Below are 21,085 nucleotides of genomic sequence, written 5' to 3'. Positions count from 1 at the left end.
GAGAAAATACAAAAAAATAGTTTTTGCTTCTTTTTAGTTTTTCTTTCTAGTTCATTTAGTATTGGTATTAAAAGAAAACCCAAAAAGATTTCTTGTTCTTCTTTTGCTTGTTGGGAGCTTTCCCATGTAAATAGTTTTCTCATTCTTGTTTCACTTTCTTCAGAAAAACAAAAACTCAAAAAATATATTTCGGTGTGTTTCTTTGAAATTCTTTTTCTTTTCTTTGGGTCATAAGGAGAAGACCACGATGAAAATGTTGAGTGGCTCTCATATGCATTATTGTTGATCTAACAAAGAGCCCATATTACCTTGTCTTCTCCTTCAAATAAATGTTTGCAGATTCCAGATTAGTCCAATGCACGTGCACTCTTATTATTATCCACAGTCGTGCAAGTGAAAGGCAATAATGATGATATTTGATGAATTGATTGAGATGGAGAAAAGCTGGTACGAACTTGACCTATTTTATTTTTGTAAATATGATTAGCTCATCGTTCTTGATTCGGCCCATTATGAATGAGACGTGTTTGCAATGACATTAGAGATTATAGTTGCTCATGCCATGCTTAATTAGCTAGGAGTGGATAATGGTGTACCTTGCATGCCAACATGCTTTTAAAATGGTTGTGATGTAGTATGATAGGATGGTATCCTACTTTGAATGATTCAAGTGGCTTGACTTGGCACATGTTCACGCATATAGTTGAAACAAAAACAACATAGTCTCCATGATATTTATGTTCATGGTGATTTATATCCTACTCATGCCTGCACTCAATGTTGGTTAATCTCAATGCATGTTTATGACCACTGTCGCTCTCTAGTTGGTCACTCCTCAATCTTTTGCTAGCCTTCACTTGTACTAAGAGGGAATACTACTTGTGCATCCACTTCCTTAAACCTAAAGTTGTTCCATATGAGCCACCATACCTACCTATATGTGGTATTTACCCACCCTTCCGAAGTAAATTTGCATGTGCCAAACTCTAAACCTTCAAATAATAATATGTTTTGTATGCCCGAATCGCTATGTAGTGACTGGGGGCTATCAGTATCTTCCATCCTAGGTGGGTTATTCTCAAGACGGGTGTTTATTCACTTGTCATTCACGAGAAAGTGGCTGGTAATTGAGATGCCCAGTTCCATGCTCAAAATCAATTCAAAATATAAATATCAAACAAAACTCCCCCAGGACTATTGTTGGTATGGACGGTACCCGTGGATTCGGTTAGCCGTGGAGTGTGATTGTTGGTGGAGGGGGAGTAAAAACTTTACCATTCTGTTTGGGAACCGCCTATAATGTATCTAGCATGGTAGATAGTGAGATCTCTTGGTTGTTATGTTGACAATCAAAGCACACCGCTCAAAATTATATCCATCTCTGTTCTAAAAGCTCGAGCTCTGGCACCTCTGCAAATCCCTGCTCCCCTCTGCGAAGGGCCTATCTATCTACTTTTATTGTTGAGTCATCATCCTCTCATAAAAAAGCACTAGTTAGAGAGCACCATTGTCATTTTTATGCTTTGTTATTAATTGATATTGAATATGAGTGTGACCGGATCTCTTTTCCCATGAATTATAATATCTAGTCAGTCCTTAATCTTCACGGGTGCTCTGCACTTATGTTTTGTGGTCTCAGAAAGGGCTAGCGAGATACCATTTTGTTATAGTATATCATGATTGTTTTGAAAAAGTGTTGTCATCCAAGATTCATTATTATTGCTCGCTAGTTTATTGTACTGTTGATATAAGTACATGTGAGACCTAAATGTTATTGTGAACATGGTTAGTTCATAATCTTTGCTAAAAACCTCGACACTGGCCATGCATATTTGCAACAACAAGATCAAACAGAGTTTGTAAAAGATTTTCTTTGTCACTTTCAGTTTCTCAACTGAATTGCTTGAGCACAAGCAATGGGTTATGCTTGGGGGAGTTGATACGTCTCCGTCGTATCTACTTTTCCAAACTCATTTGCCCTTGTTTTGGACTCTAACTTGCATGATTTGAATGGAACTAACCTGGACTGACGTTGTTTTCAGCAGAATTACCATGGTGTTATTTTTGTGCAGCAATAGAAGTTCTCGGATTGACCTAAAAATTTATGGAGAATATTTTTGGAATATATAAAAAATATTGGCGCAAGAATCAACCAAAGGGGGGCCACCCAGAGGCCAGAAGCCCTGGGGGCGCGCCCTGCAGGCTTGTGAGCCCCTGGAGCTCCTCCGACCCTAGTTCCAACTCTATAAGTACCTATTCGCGGATAAAAAATGAGAGAGAAGGATTCATCGTGTTCTATGATACGGAGCTGCCGCCGCCTCCTGTTCTTCATCAGGAAGGCTGATTTGGACTCCATTCAGGGCTCCGGAGAGGGGGATTCGTCGCCATCATTGATACGTCTCCAACGTATCTATAATTTTTTATTGTTCCATGCTATTATATTATCCATATAGGATGTTTTATATGCATTTATATGGTATTTTATATGATTTTTGGGACTAATCTATTAACCTAGAGCCCAGTGCCAGTTTCTGTTTTTTCCTTGTTTTTGAGTTCTATAGAAAAGGAATACCAAATGGAGTCCAATTAACGTGCCAATTTTTGATGATTTTTTACGGACCAAAAGAAGCCCCCAGAGTAAAAGAGTTGGGCCAGAAGAGTCCCGCCCTATCTCGTGGACGACTCGGGGACCCCCCTGACTTGTTCCTGACGCCAAAAATTCCTACAAATACAGAAACCTCTAGAAAATAACCTAGGTAGGGAGTGCCGCCGCCGCAAGCCTCCATAGCCGCCGAAAACCAATCTAGACCCGTTCCGGCATCCTGCTGGAGTGGGGGGGGGGAATCCCTCTCCAGTGGCCATCTTCATCATCCCGGCGCTCTCCATGACGAGGAGGGAGTAGTTCGCCCTCGGGGCTGAGGGTATGTACCAGTAGCTATGTGTTTGATCTCTCTCTCTCTCTCTCTCTCTCTCTCTCTCTCTCTCTCTCGTGTTCTTGATTCGCACGATCTTGATGTATCGCGAGCTTTGCTATTATAGTTGGATCTTATGATGTTTCCCCCCCCCCTCTACTCTCTTGTAATGGATTGAGTTTTCCCTTTGAAGTTATCTTACTGGATTGAGTCTTTAAGGATTTGAGAACACTTGATGTATGTCTTGCATGTGCTTATCTGTGGTGACAATGGGATATTCACGTGATCTACTTGATGTATGTTTTGGTGATCAACTTGCGGGTTCCGTGACCTCGTGACTTATGCATAGGGGTTGGCACACATTTTCGTCTTGACTCTCCGGTAGAAACTTTGGGGCACTATTTGAAGTTCTTTGTGTTGGTTGAATAGATGAATCTGAGATTGTGTGATGCATATCGTATAATCATACCCACAGATACTTGATGTGACATTGGAGTATCTAGGTGACATTAGGGTTTTGGTTGATTTGTGTCTTAGGGTGTTATTCTAGTACAAACACTAGGATAGATTGAACAGAAAGAATAGCTTCGTGTTATTTTACTATGGACTCTTGAATAGATCGATCAGAAAGAATAACTTTGATGTGGTTTCGTACCCTACAATAATCTCTTCGTTTTTTCTCCACTGTTAGTGACTTTGGAGTGACTCTTTGTTGCATGTTGAGGGATTGTTATATGATCCAATTATGTTATTATTGTTGAGAGAACTTGCACTAGTGAAAGTATGAACCCTAGGCCTTGTTTCAACGCATTGCAATACCGTTTTCCCTCACTTTTATCATTAGTTACCTTGCTATTTTTATATTTTCAGGTATAAAAACATATATCTACCTTCCATATTGAACTTGTATCACCATCTCTTCTACGAACTAGGGCTATAAAATTTACCATTGTATTGGGTGTGTTGGGGACACAAGAGACTCTTTGTTATTTGGTTGCAGGGTTGTTTGAGAGAGACCATCTTCATCCTACGCCTCCCACGGATTGATAAACCTTAGGTCATCCACTTGAGGGAAATTTGCTAGTATCCTACAAACTTCTGCACTTGGAGGCCCAACAATGTCTACAAGAAGAAGGTTGTGTAGTAGACATCAATCTCTTTTCTGGCGCCGTTGCCGGGGAGGCTAGGTAAGCGGCACTAACACCCCGTCAACTAAGCTCTTTTCTGGCGCCGTTGCTGGGGAGGTTAGTGCTTGAAGGTATATCTTTAGATCTTGCAATCAAATCTTTTAGTTTCTTGTTTTATCACTAGTTTAGTCTACAAAAGAAAACTACAAAAAAATGGAATTAAGGTTGCCTCATATGCTTCATCTTTTTAATGCCTTCATGAAAATAAGGATTCCTATAATTGTGCCAAAGTGTTAAAAGAAGAATGTATTAAAATGTTTGCACTAAATCTTTGGATGATGAGCATGATTGCAATGTTGTTAGTATTAATTCTTTGAATACCCATGATGCTAATGATATGCAAATCCACAAGCTTGGGGATGCTATGAAGATGATATTTTTTGTCCCGCAAGTTTTGATGAGCAAATTTATTATGATGAGAGCATGCCCCCTATTTATGATGATTATTGTGATGACTTGTATGCTATAAATAATAATTATAACCATGAAACCTGTCATCATGATTTTAATTTTCAATTGTATTATACCTCACATGATAGTTATTTCGTTGAGTTTGCTCCCACTACTATTCATGAGAAGAAATTTGCTTATGTGGAGAGTAATAAAAATTCTATGCTTGTAGATCATGAAAAGAATGCTTTATGTGATGGTTATATTGTTGAATTCATTCATGATGCTACTGAAAATTATTATGAGGAAGGAATATATGCTTGTAGGAATTGCAATAATATCAAGTTTCCTCTCTATGTGCTTAAAATCTTGAAGTTATGCTTGTTTTACCTTCGTATGCAAGTTGATTCTTGTCCCCACAAGTTGTTTGCTCACAAAATCCCTATGCATAGGAATAGGGTTAGACTTAAATGTGCTAGTCATATTCTTCATGATGCCCTCTTTATGTTTCAATTCTTATATTTTATGTGAGCATCATTGAAATCATCATGCCTAGCTAGGAGCGTTAAACGATAGCGCTTGTTGGGAGGCAACCCAATTTTATTTTTGTTCTTTGCTTGTTGCTCCTGTTTAGTAATAAATTATTCATATAGCTTCTGTTATAATTGTGTTTTTATGTTTTAATTAGTGTTTGTGCCAAGTAAAGCCTTTAGGATCTTCTTGGGTGATTATTGTTTGATCTTGCGGATAAAAATAGAAAGTATGCTCTCGCGAAAATAATTTTCATTTTTTACCAGAGAGTGATAAAATACCATTTCCAACTGAAGTAGATCAATAAAGGAATTTCCTAGGACTTCATAATTTCTCAGGATTTTTGGAGTTACATAAGTATTCAAGAGTTACAGATTACTACAGATTGTTCTGTTTTTGGCAGATTCTGTTTTCGATGCATAGTTTGCTTGTTTTCTAGTTTCTATGGCTTATATTGCTTAATATAAATTGTAGAAATGATATGGTACAGTAGGCATAATGTGATAAAAATTATGAATCTTGTCTTGACAGTACCTAAGTGGTGATTTGCTTTCTTATACTAACGGAGCTTACGAGTTTTCTGTTGAGTTTTGTGTGGTGAAGTTTTCAAGTTTTGGGTAAAGATTCGATAGGCTATGGAATAAGGAGTGGCAAGAGCCTAAGCTTGGGAATACCCAAGGCACCCCAAGGTAATATTCAAGGACAACCAAGAGCCTAAGCTTGGGGATGCCCCAGATGGCATCCCCTCTTTCGTCTTCGTTCATTGGTAACTTTACTTGGAGCTATATTTTTATTCACGACATGATATGTGTTTTGCTTGGAGCGTCATTTAATTTTATTTTGTTTTGATTGCTGTTTGAATAATATCCCAAGATCTGAAATTATTAAATGTTAGAGAGTCTTCACATAGTTACATAATTATTCGACTACTAATTGATCTTCACTTATATCTTTCGGAGTAGTTTGTCATTTGCTCTAGTGCTTCACTTATACCTTTTTAGAGCATGATGGTAGTTTTATTTTTGAAGAAATTGATGAACTCTCAGTGCTTCACTTATATTATGTTGAGAGTCTTTTAGAACAGCATGGTAATTTTCTTTGGTTATGAATTTAGTCCTAATATGATGGGCATCCAAGAGGGATATAATAAAAACTTTCATATAGAGTGCATTGAATACTATGAGAAGTTTGATACTTGATAATTGTTTTGAGATATAAATATGGTGATATTAGAGTCATGCTAGTTGAGTAATTGTGAAATTGAGAAATACTTGTGTTGAGGTTTGCAAGTCCTGTAGCATGCACGTATGGTAACCGTTGTGTGACAAATTTGAAGCATGAGGTGTTCTTTGATTGCCTTCCTTATGAGTGGCGGTCGGGGACGAGCGATGGTCTTTTCCTACCAATCTATCCCTCTAGGAGCATGTGCGTAGTATTTGGTTTTGATGACCTGTAGATTTATGCAATAAGTATGTGAGTTCTTTATGACTAATGTTGAGTCCATGGATTATACGCACTCTCACCCTTCCATCATTACTAGCCTCTTCGGTACTATGCATTGCCCTTTCTCATCTCGAGAGTTGGTGCAAACTTCGCCGGTGCATCCAAACCCCGTGATACTATACGCTCTATCACACATAAGCCTCCTTATATTTTCCTCAAAACAGCCACCATACCTACCTATTATGGCATTTCCATAGCCATTCCGAGATATATTGCCATGCAACTTTCCACCGTTCCATTTATTATGACACGCTTCATCATTGTCATATTGCTTTGCATGATCATGTAGTTGACATCGTATTCGTGGCAAAGCCACCATTCATAATATTTTCATACACGTCACTCTTGATTCATTGCACATCCCGGTACACCGCCGGAGGCATTCATATAGAGTCATATTTTGTTCTAAGTGTTGAGTTGTAATCCTTGAGTTGTAAATAAATAGAAGTGTGATCATCATCATTATTAGAGCATTGTCCCGTGTGAGAAAAAAAGAAAAAAAGAAAAAAAAGAGAAAGGCCAAAAAAAGAGAGAAGGCCCAAAAAACAAAAAAATGAGAGAAGAAGAGAGAAGGGGCAATGCTACTATCATTTTTCCACACTTGTGCTTCAAAGTAGCACCATGATCTTCATGATAGAGAGTCTCTTATTTTGTCACTTTCATATACTAGTGGGAATTTTCATTATAGAACTTGGCTTGTATATTCCAACGATGGGCTTCCTCAAATGCCCTAGGTCTTTGTGAGGAAGCAAGTTGGATGCACACCCACTTAGTTTCTTTTGTTGAGCTTTCATACATTTATAGCTCTAGTGCATCCGTTGCATGGCAATCCCTACTCCTCGCATTGACATCAATTGATGGGCATCTACATAGCCCGTTGATTAGCCGCGTTGATGTGAGATTTTCTCCTTTTTTGTCTTCTTCACACAGCCTCCATCATCATATTCTGTTCCACCTATAGTGTTATGCCCATGGCTCACGCTCATGTATTGCGTGAAAGTTGAAAAAGTTTGAGAATACTAAAGTATGAAACAATTGCTTGGCTTGTCATCGGGGTTGTGCATGATCGGAGCATTTTGTGTGACGAAAATGAAGCATGGCCAAACTATATGATTTTGTAGGGATGAGCTTTCTTTGGCTATGTTATTTTGAGAAGACATAATTGCTTGGTTAGTATGCTTGAAGTATTATTGTTTTTATGTCAATATTAAACTTTTGTCTTGAATCTTTCGGATCTGAATATTCATGTCACAATAAAGAAAATTACATTGAAAATTATGTTAGGTAGCATTCCACATCAGAAATTCTGTTTTTATCATTTACCTACTCGAGGACGAGCAGGAATTAAGCTTGGGGATGCTTGATACGTCTCCAACGTATCTATAATTTTTGATTGTTCCATGCTATTATATTATCCATCTAGGATGTTTTATATGCATTTATATGGTATTTTATATGATTTTTGGGACTAACCTATTAACCTAGAGCCCAGTGTCAGTTTCTGTTTTTTCCTTGTTTTGAGTTTTACACAAAAGGAATACCAAATGGAGTCCAATTGATGTGCTAATTTTTGATGATTTTTTATGGACCAAAAGAAGCCCCCGGAGTAAAAGAGTTGGGCCAGAAGAGTCCCGGGCCGTCCATGAGGGTGGGGGCGCGCCCTACCCCCCGGGCGCGCCGCCCTATCTCGTGGACGACTCGGGGACCCCCCTGACTTGTTCCCGACGCCAAAACTTCCTATAAATACAGAAACTTCCAGAAAATAACCTAGATAGGGAGTTCCATCGCCACAAGCCTCCGTAGCCATCGAAAACCAATCTAGACCCGTACCGGCACCCTGTCGGAGGGGGGGGGGGAATCCCTCTCCGGTGGCCATCTTCATCATCCCGGAGCTCTTCATGACAAGGAGGGAGTAGTTCACCCTCGGGGCTGAGGGTATGTACCAGTAGCTATGTGTTTGATCTCTCTCTCTCTCTCTCGTGTTCTTGATTCGCATGATCTTGATGTATCACGAGCTTTGCTATTATAGTTGGATCTTATGATGTTTCTCCCCCTCTACTCTCTTGTAATGGATCGAGTTTTCCCTTTGAAGTTATCTTACTGGATTGAGTCTTTAAGGATTTGAGAACAGTTGATGTATGTATTGCATGTGCTTATCTGTGGTGACAATGGGATATTCACGTTATCTACTTGATGTATGTTTTGGTGATCAACTTGCGGGTTCCGTGACCTCGTGAACTTATGCATAGGGGTTGGCACACATTTTCGTCTTGACTCTCCGGTAGAAACTTTGGGGCACTCTTTGAAGTTCTTTGTGTTGGTTGAATAGATGAATCTGAGATTGTGTGATGCATATCGTATAATCATACCCACTGATACTTGAGGTGACATTAGGGTTTTAGTTGATTTATGTCTTAGGGTGTTATTCTAGTGCGAACTCTAGGATAGATTGAACGGAAAGAATAGCTTCGTGTTATTTTACTACGGACTCTTGAATAGATCGATCAGAAAGAATAACTTTGAGGTGGTTTCATACCCTACAATAATCCATTTGTTTGTTCTCCGCTGTTAGTGACTTTGGAGTGACTCTCTGTTGCATGTTGAGGGATTGTTATATGATCCAATTATGTTATTATTGTTGAGAGAACTTGCACTAGTGAAAGTATGAACCCTAGGCCTTGTTTCAACGCATTGCAATACCGTTTTCGCTCACTTTTATCATTAGTTACCTTGCTGTTTTTATATTTTCAGATTACAAAAACCTATATCTATCATCCATATTGCACTTGTATCACCATCTCTTCTCCGAACTAGTGCACCTATACAATTTACCATTGTATTGGGTGTGTTGGGGACACAAGAGACTCTTTGTTATTTGGTTGCAAGATTGTTTGAGAGAGACCATCTTCATCCTACACCTCCCACGGATTGATAAACCTTAGGTCATCCACTTGAGGGAAATTTGCTACTGTCCTACAAACCTCTGCACTTGGAGGCCCAACAACGTCTACAAGAAGAAGGTTGTGTAGTAGACATCAATCATCATCACCAATTTCGTGATGCTCACCGCCGGAAGTGAGTAATTCCATCGTAGGCTTGCTGGACGGTGTTGGGTTGGATGAGATTTATCATGTAATCGAGTTAGTTTTGTTATGGTTTGATCACTAGTATCCATTATGTTCTGAGATTGATGTTGCTATGACTTTGCTATGCTTAATGCTTGTCACTAGGTCCCGAGTGCCATGATTTCAAATCTGAACCTATTATGTTTTCATGAATATATTTGTGTTCTTGATCCTAGCTTGCAAGTTGTAGACACTTATTATGAGTTATGATCCACATAACCAAGGTGACAATAATTGGGATTCTTTCTGGTGATTACCTTAGTTTGAGGAGTTCATGTATTCACTAAGTGCTAATGCTTTGGTCCGGTTCTCTATTAGAAGGAGGCCTTAATATCCCTTAGTTTCCACTAGGACCCCGCTACCACGGGAGGGTAGGACAAAAGATGTCATGCAAGTTCTTTTCCATAAGCACATATGACTATATACGAACTATATGCCTACATTATATTGATGAATTGGAGCTAGTTCTGTGTCACCCTAGGTTATGGATGCTACATGATGAACATCATACGACACAATTATCATTGTCGATCCATTGCCTATGAGCTTTTCACATATTGATCTTTGCTAAGTTACTTTCGCTGCTACTGTTGTTACAATCACTATAAAACTGCTATGGTTACTTTTGTCACCGTCACCGTTACTTCCATACTACTTTGGTACTGAATATTTTGCTGCAGATATTAAGTCTTTCATGTGTGGTTGAATTGACAACTCAGCTGCTAATACTCGTGAATATTCTTTGGCTTCCCTTGTGTCGAATCAATAAATTTGGGTTGAATACTCTACCCTCAAAAACTGTTGCGATCCCCTATACTTGTGGGTTGTCAATGGTGGAAGTTGCATAGCAATATATCTTGGAATGGCTATGAAAATGCCATGATAGGCAGGTATGGTGGTTGTTTTGAGGAAGGATATAATGAGGCTTATGTGTGATAGAGCGTATCATATCACGGGGTTTGGATGCACTGTTGAAATTTGCACCAAGTCTCAAGGTGAGAACGGGCAATGCACAGTACCGAAGTGGCTAGCAAAATATGGATAGGTGGGAGAAACTCAGGTACTTATTGTGAAAATTTCAAAGCCCTCGAAGCAAAGTATTACTCGCATGCCCCTAGGGAGGTGGTTGGGAGGAGTTAACCATCGCGCACCCCTGATTTAGACAACACAAAGGATTAATCAATGATAAAATATGCTGCAACCTCACCACTAATGTCAGCGGACGCCATTTTACATGCATGAGGATTTACTTGCGTAAAGACTTACTTCCCTTAACACCATTATTAATACTGAACTTTAATTCTTTTACTAGAATTCCCCCATATTACCACCTCAATATCACAAAACTATTGCAAAGAATCAAACTTATCATATTCAGTGATCTACAAGTTTTATGTAGGATTTTATGACTAACCATGTGAATACCAATTCTTGTTTAACTTTCTAAATAGATATAAGTGAATCATGAGAGTTTAATACTTTCTACAAAAGACTCGGCCACACTTTGATAAATATAAGTGAAGCAAAAGAGCATTCTACAAATAACATTTTTTTTCAAATGTAGATGAATGTGCATCCAAACTTCAAATGATATAAGTGAAGCACTTGAAGCATTCTATAAAGTCATACTCAAAAGATATAAGTGAAGTGCAAAGAGCATTTTATAAACCAACCAAGGACTATCTCATATCATCATGGTGCATCATTAAAGTAAAAATTAAAAAGCACACGAAACTCCAAGAATATACGCATATCATGTGAACAAAACAAAATCAGAGACATACGGACAATTGTCGAGGAAGAAATATGGATGCCTTCTGGGGCATCCCCAAGCTTAGACGCTTGAGTCTCCTTGAATATTTACTTAGGGCACCCTGGGCATCCCCATGCTTGAACACTTTCCTGTCCTTGTTCTTCTCATATCGATACCTCCTCGATCTTCGAACACTTCATCCACACAAAACTTAACCAAACTTCTTATTAGAGGGATTAGTACAAATAACATCAAACCCCATCATGTCTTGTTGTAGCATTATTGTATAATTATAATCAAACATTACCCATTGTATACTATCACAATTCTATGGCTTCCAAATCAATGGGGCTCAACAAGATCTCAAACATAAGCGGATAAGGAAACTATAATGAACAATCTTTGAAAACAGGACAGTCTGTATAGATGCAAATGAAAAATATACTTGTGTAACTCCAAAACTTCTGAAAAATTATGGCGTAATAAAAAATTTGCATAGCAGTACTGTGTAAAAATTTCATAATTTTTCCATATTCCATTAAATTACGAAAATTCAAATACTACAGAAAAGGTTTCTGTTTTTCCACAACACACAACAAACAAGTAGTTTAAACATCCTAAAGATAAATCTTGGCACATATTTTTACAATATAATAGATTTTTACAAGGGGATATTTTTTTGTTGTTGAAAAGTTTCCATAATTCAAGATTCACAAAGTTTCCATGGGCATGAACAAGAGTTCAAGGATATCCCCCACTTCAATGGTGCTCGTCCTTCTCACTTTCACTTATCCTTTTGAAAAGGTTTAGGTTCCCCTCTATATTTTTTGTTTTAAAACTTTTTAAAAGCACACAACAGAATAAAATGACTCTCTAAAACTTTCAGATTGTCTCCAAGGCAACACTTTCTTTAAAGCCATGGGGGGAGTGGGAGCTCGAAAGGCGAGAGCTTGCGGCAATAGTGCTTCTTGTGGAGAAAGAATAATCAAAGGTGGATCTACAAGATGAATAGGGGAAACTGGGAGAATGACTCTCGCTTCCTCTCTTTATATCCCTCCAAGAAACCCAAATGACGGCCTTGGGAAGTCAACATGTGTCATGTTTTGTCTGCGAAGTTTCCCACTACACGAGATGTAGGCACGGGGATCTAGGCACTATAATCATGACGTGGCGGTCAAAGCGGAGTCGATTGTCTGTCTCTCTGTCCTTACGACAACAATGATGGCACATGACAAAGCAGGCGGCAGTGGCACATCGGTTCATATGACATGCCAGTCACAACTTGATGTGCACTCAATCGGTAGTTGTAAATCTAGGAAGCCGCGACACAGAAAGTCACGTAGTTGCGAGGCTGAGAAGTTCAAAGCCATGAAGCCGTGAGGCCGCGAAGTTGGGAGACATGAAGCCTAGAGGTTCCCGAAGGTGGGCAACCAGAAGCTGGATTCATCTAGCCATTTTCGCATGGAAGGAACCTGCCAAGATTTTTTCGAGAAGGCCTAATCACAAAAAATCCAAATGAACTCAGGGGATACTGACGGTACATTATATCGGGGGTGGCCCGTTGTCCTGGAAGCCCATTGCTGGGCTAGCCTCAGAGCCTAGCTATTGGATGGGTTTTTCGATCGCTAGAAGGCCCGGCTTCCGAATAGGGCATCATCTTGGCGCTCAAGCCAAGGCTCCTTCAAGGCTAGGACAGTTAGAGACTGTAAACCCTACCAAGGACACTAATGGTTTTCTACATGTCAGTTGGCTAATAATAGAGCCAATTGTTGTCTCTACCTTTTTGACATATCATCTATGGTGTATGATAATTGTGAGTCTAGAGGGAAGGGGTGAATAGACTACTAAACTATTATCACAATCTGACAAATATTAAGCTTAGCTAGTGGTTGCTTAAAGCACTTTATGCAAGCCTACACAAGAGTAAAGAGCGAAAGCAAAACCTGGAAGTAAAATAAAGGGATATGAGATTACAGGTTGCAAACACGTAGAGGCCTGATATTGTTGTCCCCTGGTTCAGTTGGCGCTATCCTAGTCCACGTTGATGGAAACTTCAAATCATCAAGGTCTCGTTGTTATGTCCATGTAGGATTACATGCATGAATGGACCGTGGAGGGCAATCAAAAATTTTCACCATGGCTTACGACCCAGAAGGTATAGCCTCACTAATGTCAGATCTTCACATAGTAGGCAATCTTCAATGCCTCATAAACTTCTTGGTTCATTCACACGTTGAAGGCCCCCCAAGCACACCTAGCGAATGTATGAGATGCACACCCTCCCAAATAACAAGAGAATGTAGTTTTGCGATGAACCTTTGCTTGCGCTTCAAAAGATATTCTTCTCCACGTTCAAACGCTCATTGAATGGATCCTTGGACAAGACAAGGTTGTGTATTTGAATGGTATGCCTGAAAGCAAACAAAAGAAAGGTATGACATGAATTTTGGAGTAGTGGACACACACGCGCGCGCGCTGAAATGAAGATCTTGAGTGAGTTGGTAGGATATGGGTGTGTGTGGGGGGGGGGAGGTATTAGGCTGAACCCAAAAAATCTGACCGTTGCACACATTTTTCGTGTAGCTCGGAGGCATCCAAATGATCAACTCAGATGCTCTGACTAAACTGCAAGGAGACAACTTGCAAATGGTTTGAATGGTCCAACCACAAATATCCAGGGGCTCTAACCGACACTAGCTCACCTATGCACGTTGTTTGGAATATTCGATCAAGGTGTTTCGAGGTTTTGTGTGGAGTACAAGCTTGCACAAGCGCATGTCATGAATGCTCTAAATAGAATAGGGTTTGCAACGGCTATCTCTACTATTAAAGGGAGTTGGTTCCGTCGCCTCCCTTTCTCCCTTGGATTTTCCTCCCCACGACCCCCTTCCTTCTATGTTTTATGTTGATTTTTTTGTAGTCTCAATCAATGCTGCACAAAATTAAAACCAACATAAATAGAGTAACTTGGAATAATCTAAACATAATCGATACTTTACTAAAATCACGTCCGGCATTAACTCAATGTCACAACTAAATCAAAACTTTCATTTCCTCCCCTATAAATACCCAAATCAAATTAAAACTTAACAAAGCCTCAACTAAATCAAAACTTCCCTTGCATTCTCTACCTATACTCAAATCAAGTTAAATGTGATCAAAATCTTAAATATAGTGTGTGTAAGGCATATGTCTGATATAATTAGTATTGAATCACTATAATAAGTATGCGCACAACGCACGGACAATTAGCTAATCTGTGTAAATGGATCGACGGTCCAAATAGGTTTTGCTCGGTGTCTTCATGCAGTGCAAAAAAGAGAGATACACTATTTGCTACCAGTTGGTCTGCATCCAAAATTTCCATCTCTTGTTATAGAACTTTGAAACACCCTTCATCAGAACTTTGAAACACCCTTCATCGCATCCGTACCTATCTTAGCTGCTTTCAATCTCAGCACAATATAAGAGCGTTTTTAACACTAAATATAGTGTAAAAAACACTCTTATATTTATATTATGGGACGGAGGGAGTATTTTGTACGCGAGCTATGTAAACATCTCAGCAAAGGCTTTACCACCGACAATGCTAAGAACAAGTACGACGCCTTGAAAAATTCAAGTCATTTCATCGAGCACATGGACAGCACGCAATTCTCAACAAAACAAAACAAAATCCTCTCCACGATGTCGACGCATCGAAGGACACTCACACGAGCAACAGTTCGTCGGATTATTATTCACTACTCCGGAGCACTAGACACGACTCAGGCAAGGAGCAGAGCAGGCGCGGCTCAGAGCGCCTTGAGCATCTCCTCGGCGCTGCTGGTGGTGAAGGCGCCGCCCTCCTCCAGGTTGAGCACCTTGACGACGCCGTCGTCTGCCAGGAGCGCGTAGCGGCGGGACCGCACGCCGAGCCCCATGGGCTTGTCAGAGAGGTCCATCTCCACGCCGAGCGCGCGGGTGAGCTCGATGTTGCCGTCCGACAGCAGCTGCACGTCTTTGCCGAGGCCGAGGCTCTCCTTCCACGCCTTCATCACGAAGGCGTCGTTCACCGAGACGCACGCCACGGTGTCCACCCCCTTGGCCCGGAGTTCGCCCGCCTTCTCGATGAACCCTGGCAGGTGCTTCTGCGAGCAGGTCGGGGTGAAGGCGCCCGGGACCGCGAAGAGCACGACCTTCTTCCCTGCAGTCAGCTCCCCGACAGTCACCGTCTTGAGCTCGCCGTCGGCCGGGTCGAAGTAGGAGAGCGTGGCGTCGGGCAGCTTGTCGCCGACCGCAATGGTGGCCACGACCGTGGATGCCGATGCCGCGGAAGCCGCGAATCTCCTCGCCCCCGGGACGGCGGCGGCGCGGAGGCGGGCTGGGGCGGCGATGCGGCGGGAGGCGAAGGAGAGCGACGGGGAGGAGATGACGAAGCGCTTGCCGGCGGCGGCGGCCGCCGAGGACAGAGCGGAGAGCGACGCGGTGGCCATGGAGGAGGGACGAGGCGATGTGTTCGAGGAAATGCTATCTGTTCGGCCTTGGGAAGAGCGTGGGGGTGGGGTTTAGGTTTTGGATGGAAGGAACGGCCGGGCGCGACGTGATAGGTGGGAGCAGCGCGATTTTGGTTGGTTCGTTGGACGCGTCGGCGGAATGGGTGGACGTCGTGCTGTTGCCCTGGATTAGGCAGGCGGCCCAGCACTTGGTTGGGCCTGTTTGGTTCTCTCCCCTCTCGGGTTCGCGTTCTTTTCCGAAATCACAACTCGAGGGTTACCTCAATTCCCAATTCGCAAAAAAAAAGTCGAGGGTTACCTTTGCAAAGCTCGCTCCTCATCTTCTCACACGCTGACAAGTGATTCATATTTTTTTAATCTTTTCTGTAGACCTTCAGAATAATTTTTTGGTCGTGCAAACCAAAGGGAAGGTGTTTTGAGGTTGTACCAAGTCCGAAACCACGTAAACTCACAACCATTTATGCGTTGGAGAGATTGTTTTGTCTTTTGTGTTGAAGCTATTTATAAATCATAGGTTGAAACCGCTGCAATCAAGATGCATTACTTGAATGTGAAAAGATTCTGGAGGATCCTCATGATTAGGTATTCTTTTTCCCTAGATCTCTCACGCGCTGACAATGTGATACACTGCATATGGATCCCTTATCATGACCTGAGTGGTTTCATTTTTGCATAAATGTGTTTTATTCAAAACGTTTTATCTCTTAAACCGTGCGTCCAAATCGTTTTATCTCTTAAATCGTGCGCCCAAATCTCGAACCGTTTTTACCGTGGGACTTCTCACATCGAGATCTTCGAAACTAGATACCATGTTAATAAGTTTGAACGAAAAATTCATGAAAAAATGGAAATCCAAAAAAAGAAAACATGAAATACCAACAACAAAAACGAATACCGAAAAAATTGAAGAAAAAATACAGGAAACCGGAAGCACCATTCCGGATTTTTTTTCCTTTATCGAGAAGCACGACTTTACTTCTTGCGAAAGCAAATCTGCGTGCTTCCACGAGAAGCAAATTTGTGTTTTTTCCTAATAAATTTAGGTAAGAAACAAGATAAATAAACCATGCTTGATACCAGAATATTCAGTTTGGTAACCAGCTACTAATCCTTCCTCCACTTGGTAAATCAAAAGGTAACCTTTCACTTTATGCCAATGAATGTATTTAAAAACACAGAAAACCTATATGCTTTTTTTGTGACAAAGGAAAACAAACCCTTTTTTTAGAAACCTATAGGTGACGCTAAATATACCATCGAAAAGTACCAGGCCGCACGGGGCCAGCCACTTTGGGCCGCAGGCCCATTCACACTGCAGCGGTTTACTCCAGTGACTCGTCTCGGTTCACCAATAGTTACAGTGGCGTTTCATCTAAAAAAAGTTACTGCAGCTCCATCTGGTTCACTATATTTTGTTACTGTAGCCTTGAATTTTAAAAATATGCCAAAAATTGAAATTTAAAAAAAAACACGAACATTTTAGGAATATGTGAACACATTTTGAAAATCCCTTGTTAAATTCCCGAACTACTTTTGAAACCTGACATTTCTTAAATTGAGAAACAAATTTGAAAACAGGGACATATTTTGAAATTTCAGAACTATTTTTGAAAACGTCAACATTTTTAGTATATGTTGAACATTTTTCAAATGCATACCGAATATTTTTTTCAATCTACAGTGAACATTTTTTATATATATTGGACATTTTTCAATATCTGAAGAAATTTTTTAATTATACAATAAAAATATTTTTCCTACACACAAACATTTTTTAATATGCGTTGAACTATTTTTAGTATACACTCAACTTTCTGAATATTCCAACCATTTTTTAGGACACGCACATTTTTTGAATATGTGAAGTAAAATTTAAACAGGAACATGATTTGAAAAATATGTGAACTTTCATAAAAAGAAAAAAAATATAAACAAAACAACAGAAAAAAAATGATTCAGGAACCTTCTACAAGGTTCCTGAAACATCTGCCAGCGTCAAAATGTCTGCGTACCGCACACCTTCGATCAAGACGGCCCGGCCCATTTAGAGGCGACGCCTGTGTCCCACGATTCTGGTTTTGGGAACCTTCTGGAAGGTTCCAGCCGGGTTTTTTCCGGTTTTGGGAACCTTCTAGGAGGTTTGTGAACTGGTTTTTTCTGTTTCTTTTTTATTTTTCTTTTCTATCATTTTTTTTCATTTTTCATTTCCTTTTTCTGTCTCTCTTTGTCCTTTCTTTCTTTTTCTATTTCCTATTTCAAATTTATTTTCTGTTTCAACAAATTTTCCGAAAATTTTAAAATGTTTTTTATTTTTTGTTCACAAATTCGACAATTTGGGGGAATTTCAAAAAATGTTCCTACTTTCAAAGTTTTTTTCACAAATTTTAAAAGTGCTCATGTTTTGAAAATTTGTTCGCAAATTCAAAAAATGTCCGGGAACTTCAGAAAGTGCTCCCAATTTCTAAATTTGATCATGAATTTGAACTGTTCATGTTATGAAAATTTTTTGCAAATTCAAAAAATGCTCAGGAACTTCAGAAAATGTTCCCAATTTCTAATTTTGTTCACGAATTAGAGACTGTTCATGTGTTTGAAAATTTGTCCGAAATTCACAAAAAGTTATGGGAATTTAACATTTTCACAAATTTAAAAATGTTTGGGAATTACAAATAATGTTCTAGCTTTCCAAATTTGTTCACGAATTCAAAAAAGATTATGTCTTCAAATTTCGTTCGCAAATTCAGAAAATGTATAAGGGATTTGGAAAATTGTCAGTTTTGAATTAATGTTTTGTAATGTCAAGAATTGTTCTTGTTTTTCAATTATTGTTCATGTTTCTCAAAAACTGTTTGTTGTTTCTAAAAAAATTGTTCATAATTTCAAAAAAAAAATCTAGTTTGCAATTTCTTTCCTTTTTGCGAACACAAAAATGTTCATTTTTCAAAATTTGTTTGAAAATTCAAAAAATTGTTCGTATCTTCAAAATTTGTTTATCAGTTTGAAAAAACATTCCTCTTTTTAATAAATGTTGTTGCTTTGAAAACCTGTTCACATTTTCAAATCTTATTCGAAATTTCAAAGCTTGTTCACAGAGTTGAGTTTTCTAAATTTGGTTCATATATTTGAAAAATGTTTGAGTTTCTAAAAAGTTTTCTTTTTGAAAAACATTCACGTTCAAAATTTATGAAGTTTCAGATTTGAGGTTGTGTTGTAGAGATCTCACGCTAGTAGATTGTCAAGGTCTGTGATTAGCTCTGTTGGCTAGCAACGCTGTCACATGTTCAACAGTTTCTGAGATCGAACCACAGCAACTGCTCACCCTGTGCGTTCGGTTTATTCGGTTTATATGGTTCGATTTATATGGTTTTTCAGTTTGTACGATATTAATACTTCGGTAAATATGGTATGAAATTAAAATACGATTCGATTTCGGTATATACCAAATTATTTCGTATGGTTTCGGTATATACCATAAAAACCAAAGTTGACGCGAATTTGGAAATGACGTAATAATAATTAGCAAATTTATGACTCAAACACATACAATTCTACACAAATAGTATATGACTATATATATAAGTATATATGCATGCATTGATTCATCTGTTGATGGTTATGGACGTGCTTAGCATTTTAAAAATAGAAAAATGACTATGTTACAAGAAAAAATTATGTGCTTAGTAGTGCATTTGACTCATGTACAAGAAAAATGACAACTTGTATGGTTGTTCATCTCAAGAAATATAAATTTATTTTTTACTTTGGTTTATTCGGTTAACCGTTCGGTTTTCTGGTATATACCATAAAAACCAAGTTCAAATCGGTATGAAAAGTTCATACCATACTGAAACCAGAAACCATAAAATTGGTTCGGTTCGGTTTTTAAATGCACAGAGTGAGCAACTGCATTCTTTTATGCGTGTTTTAGACCTACAGTCAGGCAGCCTTAATTGGGCTGGCCCAGTTGCGCTCGCACTGTGTGTCGGACTACTGTTTGACGAAAAACGCGTCAAATAGGAGGGTTTTCCCTGGGAGCTCCTATAGGCCGCTCGCTGCGGCAAAGTGCCGGCGCTTCGCACAGGAGCGGCTAGTATGGGCCGGCCCATTTACAATGGCACGCGGATGCACGTTCCGAAGATGAAAAATCGCAAAAAAGAAAATAGCACTAGCACTGTAACTACAACACGCGACTTCGCACAAATTGGCCTGCCCTGCAAACCACTATAATGTAGACATTCTCGGGTCCAATTGGCAGCACGACAGTTAACGACGTATACGACAGAGACAAAACTTAAACATTAATTCGCAAAAATCCCCAAAACCACAGTCCATTTATTGGGTCGAATCGACGACCTCCTACAACTGAAATTTTCGTACCTCCTATGAATATTTTCTTAAAAATAAAAACATTTACCGCATTTTTGTACAAATTTTGTAAAACAGGAACATTTTGATGTTGCAAACAAATTTGAAAAAGGGGAACATTTCTTAAATTTGTGAACAAAAAATAAAAATGTTTACACTTCTAAAACTTCCAGAACATTTTTCAAATTTGTGAACAAAATTGAAAAAGCATGAACTATTATTGAATTTGCGAACAAATTTTGAAAGCTGGAACATTTTTTTCAATTCCCAAACATTTTTTGAAGCTTGAGAACAAATTTTGAAATGGAGAACAATTTTGAAAAATCCTGAACAAATTTGGAAGTTCAAACAATTTTTTAAAGCACGCACATTTTTTGAATCTTGAGAATATATTTTGAAAAATCCCGAACAAATTTGGAAGCGCGGACAATTTTTGAATATGTGAACAAACATAGAAATCCGATACATTTTCTACATTTCGAAAGTGTTGTACTTTTTTGTGTAACAAGAACAATTTCTGAATTTTGAGAACATTTTTTAAAAAATTGAACATTTTTTGGAAACACGAATAAAATTTAAGTTTTTTGATTTTTTTAAAGGAATAGAAGAAAAGAAAAATAAATAAAAAAGAAAATCGTAAATATCTTGTAAAACTGCAACATGTTCTGAAAAAGAAAAAAGAAACTTGAAAAAGAAAATGATACAAAAAACAAAAAAACGAAAAAATGAAAAAGAAACAGAAACAAGAAAAAAAAACAATAGAATGCCAAAAAAGAACCAGAAAAAAACGATACAGGAAAAAACACGGTTCATGTCTGTCGCT

The 21,085-nt window shown here is 39.0% G+C and overlaps 1 protein-coding gene across 1 annotated transcript; it reads right to left on the bottom strand.

The window, feature by feature from the left end:
• Positions 1 to 15,010: 15,010 nt before the first annotated feature.
• Positions 15,011 to 15,988, bottom strand: LOC123127185 (peroxiredoxin-2E-2, chloroplastic). Its single transcript, XM_044546761.1, has one exon. The coding sequence runs from the start codon at positions 15,874 to 15,876 to the stop codon at positions 15,196 to 15,198; it is 681 nt and encodes a 226-aa protein (XP_044402696.1). The 5' UTR covers positions 15,877 to 15,988; the 3' UTR covers positions 15,011 to 15,195.
• Between the last annotated feature and the right edge of the window lie 5,097 nt (positions 15,989 to 21,085).

The sequence above is a fragment of the Triticum aestivum genome, chromosome 6A (genome assembly GCF_018294505.1).
Source record: "Triticum aestivum cultivar Chinese Spring chromosome 6A, IWGSC CS RefSeq v2.1, whole genome shotgun sequence".
In the NCBI taxonomy this organism is placed as follows: Eukaryota; Viridiplantae; Streptophyta; class Magnoliopsida; order Poales; family Poaceae; genus Triticum; species Triticum aestivum.
This window is presented reverse-complemented; position numbering and strand designations above follow the sequence as displayed.

What these genes read in the sequence shown, in the direction of transcription:
- LOC123127185 (XM_044546761.1), bottom strand. Translation starts at nt 15,876, where the DNA reads ATGGCCACCGCGTCGCTCTCCGCTCTGTCCTCGGCGGCCGCCGCCGCC.